Here is a 13,426-nt window from a genome sequence, read left to right on the forward strand (position 1 = left end):
AGGCGCACTATTAGCCTGAAAGGTTAACTCTGTCACCCTGACTAGGTATGTTTAAACCACAAACAGCTATGCTTACTAGTTCTTTATTAGTACCTGGACTGAAAGATTTAAAAGATGATAAGAAAAAATAAAGTCTGAAAGAATTCTCATAAGTCAAGAATCATCACGAGTGAGGTTCAGGAAGCTGAAAGAAGCATTGTATGTTCCAGAAAAATTAAGAAATGAGCATGAAGAAGCAGGGCATCCTACAAAGATATTGTTTTAAAAAAGCAATTGTTCTTTTAAATAACTGATCTTATTATCAATATGTGTGATTATATATTAATAATTTTATGAATAAAATTATTCATAATATTTACAATTGATTTCACTGATAAACATTGACTTCCTTTATTTCCCTCTATGAAAAAAAGAACTTTTTCTTGCAATTTGCATTTCAACAGCTTTCTAGAGGGAAAAAAATGAAAACAATGAATGGAACTAGCCATTCACTCATTAAAATTCTACCAATGGAATGTGTCTTCTCATTTCTCTTTTTTTCAAATCAAGTCCAGAGAGAAGACAGACAAGAGACTAGCATAAATGGAGGAAAAGAAAACAGCGGACAGATGAGTTTGGCCAAAGATGCAGAGGGGAAGACAAACAGAACCAGCAAGGAAAGGGAAGCCCACGTTGCAAAGGCCTCCACATTCGGATTAACACAGGCATGTGTGTGACAGACCCAGAAACCGAACAGAAACCCTCCAATTGCCTAACTCCCAGAACAGGCACATTTTTGCCAAGTTGATGATTTGGCAGAGTTCTTGCATATTCCATACAATTTCATGGAGAATCTCTATCCATCATGTGCAAAGAGCAGATTGTTGTTTTCCACTTGAAACACACACGTTGCATTGACCTTATGTCCTCTGTCAAACTGACACATTATCATCAACTTTTGGTGAAAGGGTTTCAAGATGTATGGGCTTGCTGTCATTCTGTTGATTTTCTCCTGTGTGTGCTGTGTGTGCACAACGTGTCACTCTATTGGACAACAGACAGACAAAGCCTCTGCCATCACTGGTTACTTCCTCCATCTGGTTCTGCCACTGTCACCTCTCCAAGTACGTGGCTTGTCATTGGACTTGCACTCTCTGCCTGCCTGGTTTTCCTGGAGTTTACGCTACCAATGCTCCTGAGATGTTTTCTTACACATCTTTTTTTTTTTTTTTTTTTTTTTTTTTTATACTGGATTAGTTGACTAATAAGGCTGTGTTAGTTTCAGGTATCCAGCAAAGTGATTCAGTTATACATATACATGTATCTATTCTTTTTCAAATCCTTTTCCCATTTACGCTGTTACAGAATATTGACCAGAGTTCCCTGTGCTGTACAGTAGGTCTTTGTTGGTTATCTATTTTAAATATAGTAGTGTATATATGTCAATCCCAAACTCCCAATTTATCTCTCCCCCCCATCACTCTGCTGGCATCTTTCCTCTTTGGTAACCATTAGCTTGTTTTCTGAGTCCGTGAGTCTGTTCCTATTTTGTAAATAAATTCATTTGTATCATTTTTTTAGATTCCACATATAAGGGTCGTCATATGATATTCGTCTTTCTCTGTTTGACTTACTTGCAAAGTCTTTCTTCCTCCTCAGCTCACATCCTGCTTCCACCAATTTTGCTTTCAATGTGTTTTGTTTCATTTTCATTTAGCAGATGGCACAGAGTAGGCATTCAGGACAAAGAGGCACATCAGGGGTGGCCCTGCCCATGGAGAGCTGGGGGAGTAGAAGAGTGAGAGCTGGGCTGACCATGGAAGTGGAGGGGTGTGTCTTGATTCATATGTACCATGAGTATGGTCACTCCATGAACCTCCCGGTTCCTCTCAAGCCAATGGGAAATACTGATCAAACTCTGATGGCTTTTCTTTGCATACCTTAGTGAAGGCTTCTATCTCAGTCCACATGGGACACTGAAACCCCAGCTCCCATCACACATCACACATTTGCACCTAATAGACTCTTGCTCTTCTTCCTTCTGGGGAGAAATACAGAACAGCGGTTATTAGCCAAGCCTCAGAATCCTATGCTGTATGACCTCGGCAAAGCTATTTGGTTTCTTTGCACCTCAGTATCTTCAACTGAAAAGTGAGCATGATGATTGTGTATACTTAACAGGGCTATCTGAGGATGTACGAGATAATGCAAAAAAAGAATCTGGCAGAGAAACTGGGACATAGTGAGTGCTCTATAAATGATAGCCATGCCGCATTAGTGCCTCCATGCAAGCTGGAAGCCGATCCAGAGAAGTTTGCTCCATACCTGAATCAGACCCATCACTGTGATCTGACAGTGAAACACGGGACTGCCCAGCAGAGCCTATAAGCTGCTCTCTTAGCCCAGATAGACAAGCCAAGTCAGCAGTCTTTTAAACGTCAATCATTTGCATATTATCTCTATTGCTTTTTGCCCTATTTTCGTGCCAGGCTTTTAATTTATTATTTAACTTATTTTTTTAGGCTGACTCATCTTTCAACCTGAATATATTTAAATAGAAAAGTATTGAGGAAGGAAGGGAGGGAGGGAGGGAGAGAAGAAGTAAAAGAGGGGGCGAGGAGAAGATGGAGAGGCAGGAAACAAGGAAGAGGAGGGCTGAGGCCAGGAAGGGAGGTGGGAAGCCCACGGCCCCAGAGAGAAAGAACTGCTACAGAGTTGAAGACAAAAACCAAGAAGAGAAGGAGGCAGTGAGCAAAAGACTGGGGCTAAGACAAAGCCCACTGGCACAAGCAGACCTGAGGCATCAGCAGGCTGAGCTAGACATGTGGTCAGGGAGTGGACTGAGACAGATCCAGGGCTGCTGGGGAAGGGGTGGCAGGTCTGATGAGAGTGGGATGCTGCAGAAGAAATGAAGAGGAGCTGGAGGAGGTAGGGGCTGAGGGTTGCTGACTTTTCAGGGGTGGTAGAGTGGGAGGCACCACAGTGGGCTGAGCCCCAAGGCCCCAGAGGTGAGCTGGGAGAGTAAAAGGAAGGGATGTGGAGTGGAGAGACTGGGCCAAGGAGGGAGAGCTGAGAGGTGCATGCCAGAGGGGAAGCAAGGAACTCAGAAGAGGCAACGGGTAGGAGAAAAAGGATGAGAAAATCAAGGCATTCTTCCCACCAGACTAGCTGGAGTGGCCTTCCTGAGACAGCATGGCCCTTCCACACCACCACCGGCTCTTGTCCTGTCCCACCCCAATGCCCCATTCCCCACCACAGTCAGGGAAACACCGAAACAGGTGTACAGCATGTGCCAAAATGTCCTGAGGCTACAGATGGGCAAAGAATGTGTGAAGGGTGGGATGCAGGGCAGAAGGGAAGGGACTAGAGAGCGAAGGGTAGACCACATCATCGAGTGAGCATACTCCAAACTGATGCAAATCTACCTGATGTAATGATGCGTTATATAAGAATATTCATGTTTCAGCTCCCCAACAAGGCAATTTATGGAACTTTGCCAAGTTCAACGCCCCTCAGAGCAAGAGAAATGCAAATGGAAACCACAGTTGAATGCCAGTTTTCATCTATCAGATTGGCAAAGACAAAAACAATTGATATTATATTATCTTGGCAAAGGTATAAGGAACAGAAACTCTAAAACTTGTTGGTTAGAGCAAAAATCAGTAGAAAATGTCTTTTTTTGGAGGACTGTTTGGGAATATCTATCAAAATTAAAAATGTATATACTCTGATTCAGCAATTTTACTTCAAAGAATCTGTTGCATTCTTAGCTCTTAGAAAAGTGCTTGGCACACAGAAAGCCCTCAATAAATATTCATTGACTAAATTAATTAATGAATTAGTCTCACAGATAATGCTCACACCTAAGTGCAAAGATGAATGCACAAGGATGTCTGCCGAAATATTGTTTAGAAATATCAAAACACAGGAAGCAACCTACGTGTATATAAATGAAGGGCCAATTCAATAAAGGCACATCGATCCAATGGGATACTACACAATCACTGGAAAGTAAGAGGCAGATCTCTACATAATACAACCAAATCACTCCTAACTTTCATTGTTAAGTAAGAAAGGGAGTAGGGGGTATGGGGGTGGTGGATGGAACTCAGTGAAAAACCCTGTGCAGTAAGCCCTGTGCAAATGAAGAAAGGATGTGTCTGTATTTTGGATGTGCAAATGCATAGACCCTGTTAACAAGAGAATATCAGAAACTAAAACAGTGAGGGATCTGATGAAGACAAGAGTCAGGGAAACTTAATGTCCTACCTTTTCAAAATATTTAAAAAATAACAACAAAAAGTAACCTGGGATAAGGGAAATTTGCATAAACGTTCCACCCCAGGGTTAGCAATGGGCCTCTGATTCATTTCAGCCCTAGGAAGCGCTCTGAGATGAACCAGGCTGCCTCTGGAAGTCTGAGTGTCAGATCACTGGAGGTGTCCAAGAGCAGGTGGGGGACCACAGTGGGGAAGCAGACTATGTGTCACCTGGTGGGCTGGACTCTGTCCTCAGAGGCCTTACCTAGCTGAGAGGGGCCACCCTCCATAGGCCACTCATGACCCTGACCTTTGGACATGGCAAACACTTTCTAAGAACTATGATTCTAGTAGATTCTCAGAAGTAAAATTGCTCCATCTGATTGTTTAAGTGTAAAGGGCCTGGCATCAGTAGGTACTCAATAACAAACTAGAGAAAGAAGTGAGCATAGAGACACTGTATCTGCAGGAACTCACAAGTGGAATCCAACCAGACTGAGGAACTGGAGGCCACAAGTGCCAAGGCCTGCAAGGAGTGAGCTGAGCAGGCCCCAAGGGTCGTATCCACCTCATTAACTGGCCCTTAAAACAAGAGTGGAGGACTCAGCTGCAGCCGCCTGACCACGTAACTAGTACTCCAGCTCTTAGCTCAGCCGACAAAGACAGTACAGATGGCATCTGCAGGCAGAGACCCCTCCCCTAGGGAAAGGCCAGGGTGCCCCTCTCTCAACATCCCTGCCACAGTTCCATTGGCAAAATAAGGCTTGCTCCTGGCAGTGTGCAAATGGGATGTATTCCTTCCCCTTTTGCAGCTGCCCTGAGCTGACTGTCTCAGGCTCTTCCTCCACTGACTTGAAAGAGAACTGAGGCCCAGGAGCATTAGGGTACTGTCAACACAGCTTGTCAACGGGCCAAAGTATGGAAACCAAACTCACACCATCAGAGCTCCTGGGGCCCAGAATCGAGGGACCGCACTCCAAGCAAGTTCAGATTCACTGGGAGTTTTCTCTATACTTCCAACTCAAAAGTGGCAAGGAAGTTTGTGCTGAGATATGTGCGTTCAGGTTCTGCACACAAGACCATCCAGCTCCAGAGAGAGGCAGGACCAGGGAGAAAAGGGGGTAAGTCTGGCAACAGCACCGCCTTGGAGGCCCATGTTGGTCCTTGAGGCCAATTACTGAGCCATAACCAGGACTCCATCCTGCAGCCCTGCCACCCTCCCTGTCCTTTTGTAAAAGCACAAAGCCTTTAGACCTCATCCTTCCCAGGGAGCTTTGTGTCACTTACCCCCGCTACGGATGCCATGACCTTCTGGATGGTCCAGAGGCAGGTCAACATGTCAGAGCATCTGACGTGGTACTGAGAGGTGGTACTGCTTCCAGAGAGATTAAAAAGAAGATGGGCGTAGTCAACATGGAGCTCTGTGATGTACAGTGCAGAAACATAAAACCACAGAGCACAGTTGCACGGAGCACCCGGACCCAAGAAAACACAAAGGGCAACACAGGTACAGAGAAAGTGTTCATGTGACAAGAGCTGAGAGGGGGTTGCTATTCCTGAAAACAGATATTGCATATCCAAGGATGGTTAATTTCAAGAAAAACCAGTCTCAGAAGCAGAGGCAGACAGTGGCCTCCCAGACTTGAGTTCCGATCCCGGTCTGACATCACCCAGCAGGGCTCCCTAGACTGGTGCCCGGCGATGCTCTCTGTCTGCCTGCTCTCCATGGATAAATAAGGCCGCCAGAATAGTTGACCTCTTGGTATCCTGCCCACTTCCACCCCAGCTTGGGCTGTTTCAGACTCCATAGTTCTTCATGGGCCCAAACTGGACTGCTCACGCTGTGATGTACCCAACCACCTCAATAATGATCTTGTGGTGCCTTTGTCATTGATAATGTTTATTAAGTCATGGACGTATTTCACTTTTTCTCATTATTTTAATGTTTACTAAGCCAGGACAGCTATCATGCCCAGAACATTCTCAGCAGCTTCAGCACTGACCTGGGAGAATCATGATTGCTTGGTCAACACCAGTGGAATCTGGGTACTTCTAACCTGTCCTTTAAAGGCAGAAGGGGCGGTGCAGAGCACAAGGGGATTTGGAACTCAGAGCTGCCCTTCCCCTGTTCCCTGGTTGTCCCCTGCAGCCCCCAGAGTCTGGGCTGTGCACCCCCGCACAGTATGCTGGAGTCGGTGAGGCAGACAGCATCCTTCTAGCTGTTTGCTGTTGCTCATGTTGGGGTCACAGCCCATTACATGCAGCCTATTACATTAGAGTCCTCTCTGGAGGGCACTGGGCAGGGCCACCGTGGAGGCCCAAGAGGTTTCTAAATGAAGTAGCCTATTGGGAAATCCCATTATGAAGCTCATCTTACAGGACTGCGGTGTTAATAACTCTGACCTTCCCCAGCGCTGAGCTGAGCGGGTCTCCCTGGGGCCTAGGAGGAGGCATCTAGGCTGTGGCCTTCCTCTCAGTCACCAGCCAACAGCTGATGGGCCAGAGAGCAGAGCAGAAAGACTTCCCCAGTGCCCCTGAATGTGGTCACCTGTACACACACACACACACACACACACACACACACACACACCCAGCCAGGATGAGGAGGCAGGAGGAAACCTAGAGCTGGGACCAGTAACCCTAAGGGAGGTGGAAATAGGCCCCAGAAACTTCTCTTTTCCACAAAGAGCTAAACTAGATACATTTTTCTCCCCTTTCAAACTCGGCAGATTTTTCTGTCTTAGCTCCCCAGGTTTATAAACTGGCTCTCTCCCTGGCTGCTCAAGTTGACAAAGGCACTGAAATTACTGAAAGGTTCAAAATGTCTCTTGGATTTCCAGGCATGAAAGAATTTACATGTAGGTGGAAAATCACCAAGGAAAACAGTCCCTCCCAAGGAAGAAAGGGGAGGAAGGAAGGCAAAAGAGACCTGGAGGAGGGGCAGGGAAGTGTGGGTAAAGGTTGGGGACGCTGTACAGACAGTGCCCATAAGGTCTCAGGATCCAAGGCAGGGCTCTGATGGATACCAGGGAACAGGAGAGACACGAAACAGGGGGCAGAAGAACCAAGAACAGAGTTGTTCTTCTTTAGGAACTGCCAAGGCCCTGCCAAAACCCAGAGCTGGAATGATCTTAGCTGACCTCCAAGACCAGCGCAACATGTTAGGGACCACAACACAGAGGGAGCTTGCCAAGCACTAGTTCTTGGCCTCCCTGGTCCAGGGACAGTCAGGCTACAGGGACTCACATGGAGAATCAACTCAGCCATCAACCTGAGCAGGGACGGCTTGAGGGTGGATAAAGACAAAGCCATAATTTCTCATTAATCGGCTATACTATCAGCATAAAACTTGAAGCTGGGGCAGATAGACCATTTTGCTAGTAATCAACAGTTTCACAGAGATAAATGCATGATGGGTTAGAGTCACTGGTGGGGTCAACAGGCTTCTGGGATTCTGCCTGCTTGGTCTAACCTATGTGTACAGAAAGGATGAGGCTGGAACAGGCCTTAGGCCATGAAGCCTCTAGAAAGTGTGTGAGCTGCTTGCTGCACATTCTGATGTGCAAGCTCCCCAGTGGCTTCCTCTGCTTGCCAACCCCTCCCTCCTCACAATAGGAACAGCTCTAGGCCAAGACCATTCTTTGCTGGCTGGGCCACCTAATTGGTCTCCAGGTGCTTCTGCAAAACCAAGCAACTGGTCACCATGACTCTGACAGGCAAGGGTTTAACAGAGGCAAAGTGAAATTCAGAATAAGAATCTTGCCCATGATGGAAGTCTGTCCCACCAGAAAAACAATACAAAGGATATGCTTTCTGCCACCCCATAGAATCAACACATGCAAAAGCTCAGATTCAAATATCCAGAAAAGAAAATTGATCAGCTTGACACAACTGTGTGACTCACGGAACCATCCAGGCTTCTCCCAGCTGGGCCCTGGGGCATCAATTCTCAGGGCTGTGCAGAGAGAGAGCAGCTTGCCTCCCTTCTCAGGTCTTACCAGGATCGCTGATGGAGACTCACTCTTTCTCACTCACAAATCTCTACTGCATCCACCGATCTCCATGCTCTCAGTAGTAGGCTGTACTAGGCAGGCAATTGTGGAGGATCACGGTGCCCACCTGACAGGCCAGCATGAGAATCCAAAATGAATTGAGCAGGTTGCCTTGAAGATACACCCCAGGAACCAGTTACAAATACCTCCCCAAGCACTGTCCATCCCTATCCAAAAAGTGCAGAATCTACCCAAGGCCCTTCACCTCCCTGGGCATCCCACTGCTGTGAGCCCTAGAGAGGTGGAGGTTGGTCTCAGTCATCAAGCCCAGGTTACTAGCAGAGCCAAGGGCAAAGAATTCAGAGGATTCAGCTTAAAATTCTTGAGACAGAAAAAAAGGTGCCTTTCTAGAGCACTGAGCCCAGCCAGGCTGCTGGGCTGCAGGACCTAAGGTACTGCCTGGCTCACTACTCTCTGCTCTTAGAACTCCACCAAAATGTGGCTTCCTATGTCTCTGAAATGGCAAAATCATGGTGCTCGGGGCTCCCCATCTCCTCCAGCTTCCAGTGAGTTTGCAACAAGCAGAGTGTGAAGTCAAGTCAGGTTCCTAACAGCTCTAGATTAGGAACATCCACCAAACATCAGGAGGAGGCTGAGGCTAAGTAGACAGGATGGAAAGCAGCCACTTGGTTTTACATATTTGCCCCCATAGGCCCTCCCAGGACAAGCACAGGAGGTGACTGAGAAGCAGCAGGCACTGCAGAACCCTCCCAAAAGAGCAAAGTTCCGATTAGCCCAGAGAAATGAGAGCCTGTTCCCAGAGTCCCAATTAAATCAGAACCAATCAATACTTTCTCTGGTTCCCGCTGTTCTGCTCAGGAAATAATGAGAAAAACAAGGGCCCCAGCCAGCAAGCGTGGGATGGCAGCCCTTTGAAGTCTGGAGAAATCACCCCTGCTATCAAGAGTGTGCCTTGCAGCTATGGCACCTGCAACTAAACTCGGCCTGGCCTGGGTCCCCACGCAGACCCGACACATGCTCAAGAGGGCACTGCCCTCCCACCCCCAACCAATGCGACAGGGGAGCATGGTGGGACCAGGCCGGCTGGTATTAAACCAGTCTGTGCTGATTCATCACTTGATCTGGCACTTTCTCTCCTCTGTTTCCACATCATCCATCATGGCACCATAACCAAGAAATCCATTAAAGACACAAAGGCGCAGCTCCCTGCTCTCAGCAGGCCTCAGAAAGGCTGTGAGCGCCACAGCCCAGGCAATTGGCTGAGTCTAAAGGACTGCAGAGTTGGTGGGCAATAGCAATACTCTGCCTGGTACGTCACCTGCAGGTGGTTGGTGACTAAAAGTGGAGAAGGAGACACACAAAGGATGTTCCATTGCTCAGGCAGGGTGGGGAGGGCGCCAGGGGACAGCTGGCATGAAGCTCATGATGGAGAAAATGGAGCAACTATAGCTCCCTCCAGGCTTCCCTGGTGGCTCAGTGGTAAAGAATCCGCCTTCCAGTGTAGAAGACATGAGTTCAATCCCTGGGTCTGGAAGACCCTCTGGAGAAGGAAATGGCAAACCACTCTAGTATTCTTGCCTGGGAGATCCCATGGACAGAGGAGCCTGGTGAGCCACAGACCACAGAGTTGCTAAGAGTCAGACAACTTAATGACTGAGCACACACGCTTGCCTGGCTCCCCCCATCTCCACGTGGTCTCCAAAGGACTGGGGGCAACCCGAGTAAGGAGTCAGGGTCAAGGTGGTCATCTCTGAGGTCTGTGTGGGAAACCTTGCTTTTGAAAGACTCTGAAACTTTGAAGGCCACAAGCAAAAGATAAAAATAAAGGAAAATAGTCTTCTCTTCTTCAACTTGGGTTCCCCTCTGTTTGGCTTCCATGTGCTCAGGCAACAGATGAGCCATGGACCCTCTCGATCTTTCTATTAACTCCCAGAGAAGGCCGAGTCTCCAGCCAGTTCAGCATATTTATTGCCACAGACTGGACATGTTCTCTCCTGGACTGAGGAGGGCCAATATGAGGACAGGGTACCCTGACACCACCAACTGCAAAGTCACCATCACTCCGTAACATCCTGAAGCAAAAGTAACAGAAAACATGGTACTATACCACCCCCATTCCAACACATTCATCTCCTTCCAGGACCTACTAATGCTAGGCCCCGTCCCTGCCCCATGGCCTGGCACTAAGTCCCTGGAGGAAGACAGCCAAGCCAGGAGGCTTTGAGTTAATGAGCTGCAGGGATTCAGTACCAAGCTAAGTGATGTAGGAGCTGGACTGAAATGAACAAAAATATTTTCCAAGTTCAGTTGCTTCTCAATTACCCTTGAGTGACTTATCCATGACAACCCAAATAATCCATGCCTCAGAGCACAGGGCTAGACAGGATGCAGGGGTGTGTGTGTCTGTGTCTAAAAGAGGGAGAAACAGAGAATATGAGTGTCAATGTTCCCAAAACTAAATACACATGAGTGGTTATGATCCCCCGTTTGGAATTCTCCCCATCTCTTTCCTCTACTCGGAATACAGAAATTCTGGTTGAACACAACTGGAAAACCATCAGGCTTAGCACTGGAGATGGAGGTTCTCCAGAGCTTTAGAAGAAGCCATTAGGCTCTTCTGTCCCTATCTGATCCAGAGATGGACGTGGGGACTCCTGACTCCTGATTTCTTTGCTGCAGGAAGGAGAGGCCTCAAGAGCCTCAGGGCTTACCCTTGCAGGCCACGCTGTTCTCGGGTTCATAGCCAGGCTTACAGGTGCAGCGCCCGATGGGCACCATCCACTCCCCGTCCCCGTTGCAGTAGAGTTTAATGGGCACATCCACTTCCTCTGCATTGGGGATGCACGTGCCCCGAGCAATGACCAGAGATGTGCTCTCTGCCCCAGTCATAGTCTCTGGGAACACTGCAAAATTTTGCACAATGCTGGGACACTTTTTGAAGAAGACACGGACAGAAAGGAGAGACATACAGGCTCCATAATCCTGGAAAGCGAGGTAAAAACCATTCCGTGTAAGAGGCCCAAAGCTCCTGACTTCTGTGTTGACCTTCATCAATCTTCCCCCAAAGTCCACCTGAGAGAAGCTCTCATCTGCCGCAATGGTGTCCACTTTGAGGTAGGGGGCCTCGGACCAGAAGGCCGACTTCTTGGTGGCAATGACAGAGTCAGTCTCATAGTAGTACAAGTTGAAGGTCTCCTTGCAGGAGCCTGGGACGTTGGGGAGGCTGCTGCAGTCCCTCACAGTGAAGCGCATCTCCGTGTAGATGCGATGCGCCCCCCGCCGGTTGATGAAGGTGGTGAGCAGCCAGTTGTTCTGATTGGGCTCGAAGACATTGCACACCTGGTAGGTGCGGATGGTGTTCAGATTTTCATCGTAGCCACTGACTTCTTCCCACTGTACCAGGCCGGCCAGGCACACACATGGAAAACACAAAATAGAGAGTAAGAAGACAAGGAGAGGCAGAGCAGAAGAGAAGTCTGGCACTGAGGGGGCCTTACGAGCTCACCAGTGTAACAGCTTGACTTGAGAAATGAACACGCTTAACCCTAACTTGCATTTAAAGATGTCCTTATGAGCACATTTCAGGAGATTCCTATGTAGTCCATCCCAAAATATAACAGACTTCACTGTATAAAGCTTCCCATCACCTAACCCACAACTCTCATGCTGTGACAGTGACTCATTATGTCCACAAGGAACATTATGTCCACCTGCAGCTTTGAGTCCCATATGATGGCAGAGACTTTCATCCTCAATGCCACAGCCTCTACTCTCAATAGTCACTCAGGATCAGGGGTCTGACCACATGTCACCACCATCCACCTGGGAAATCCTCATTTCTGAACCTAATTTTTTTATTGTGATATAACTCCTTTATATCTCCAAAAATCATATGAATATAAAATTTTTCAGAATTTTTCAACACAGATTCACAAAAACTTTTGTTTTATAACATCAATCTCTTTGAAAGAGCTAGACTGTGAAACTGGGAACAGCAGAATTGCTGAGGGATCCTAAATGAAGCAAATTAAGCTTCCTTGTGTGCATACTTTGAGCAAAGATGTGATGGAAGAGAATGTTGGAAGGTGTTACTTAGGGAGTAAAGAAAGCTTCTGAATAAGGGAAATACAACTGTGACTCTTGTTGGAAAAGAGTTCTCTTATAATCAGCAGTCCTGTGGATCAGAAGGAAAATAATGTCTCTCAATCATATCAACAGTTCCCCCAAAGAACTAGCTTACCATCACCAATTTATAGGTGCAATTCATCATTCAATTCAACTCACCCATGCTCACATCGCCATAAAGGATATGGGGAAGACAGGAGACAGAAACAAGTGCTTTGAATGGCTGAAGAAATTCACTTAGTAACTTATTTTAGTAATAGGCAATAGGGGAAGAGGGTTGGTCTGTAAAGACATGGCTCCTTTCATGAGCCACCCAGGGGGCCAAAGAAAAGTTGCTGGATCATTCACTCTTCCCTGTTCTGAGAGAGGAAGCAGCTGCCCATACTGGGGAGTCCTCAGAACCCTGCCCTCAAGAACTGGGGGTCTTCCCAGGAGGTTCCAATGTGTTTGCTAAAAAAGTAAATAAGGGGCAGAAGAAATTCCACTTCCTAAAGTGAAAATAAAAAATAAAGATCCTTGACTAGTTAGCAGTGACGACAAAAGAAATCAAACAGTACCATTTCTTTCAATACTGTGTTAGTTGCTTATTATTCACAGTGTACAGTTGAAATATATAAATGAGAATTCTTCATTAAAAGAGCCAAAAACTAATCAAGTGTTACATGGGAGATACACTAGGATTTCTTCCTGCACAGAATTAATTCTCTGCAGGAGCAAGAGGCAAGGCAGAGGCGAGGCTGTCCTTCAAAACTGTACCAGGGCTTCTGAACACCAGGCATGGAGCAAAGGGAAGAACACCTGGAGACCTGGCCCTGCCCGCTCAGGCCTGTACAGCAAGCCCCAGTGACACTCCTCCCCAGACCCCTTCCAGCACTCTCAGGAGGCCCAGTTCCTTCCCTAGTCTGGAGTTTTAGTGGGCTCCTTCCAGGATCCTTGCACACAGCCAACCTCACCTGCATTTTGTTTAATTTCTTATCCAATCTCTAGATGTTAAGGTACACTTTTAGATTTTTTTTTTTTTTTTTGGTGTTATATTCTATTTAAGTGTGT

General features: G+C 47.0%; 1 protein-coding gene across 1 annotated transcript in view; it reads right to left on the bottom strand.

The window, feature by feature from the left end:
* EPHB1 (EPH receptor B1) overlaps positions 1-13,426 on the bottom strand; it is a 462,131-nt gene that overhangs the window by 290,140 nt on the left and 158,565 nt on the right. Inside the window, exon 3 of the mRNA XM_055569620.1 lies at positions 10,963-11,644. Coding sequence (XP_055425595.1) covers positions 10,963-11,644 — 682 coding nt within the window. The remainder of the gene's footprint in view (positions 1-10,962; positions 11,645-13,426) is intronic.

Source organism: Bubalus kerabau, chromosome 2, assembly GCF_029407905.1.
Source record: "Bubalus kerabau isolate K-KA32 ecotype Philippines breed swamp buffalo chromosome 2, PCC_UOA_SB_1v2, whole genome shotgun sequence".
Taxonomy (NCBI): Eukaryota; Metazoa; Chordata; class Mammalia; order Artiodactyla; family Bovidae; genus Bubalus; species Bubalus kerabau.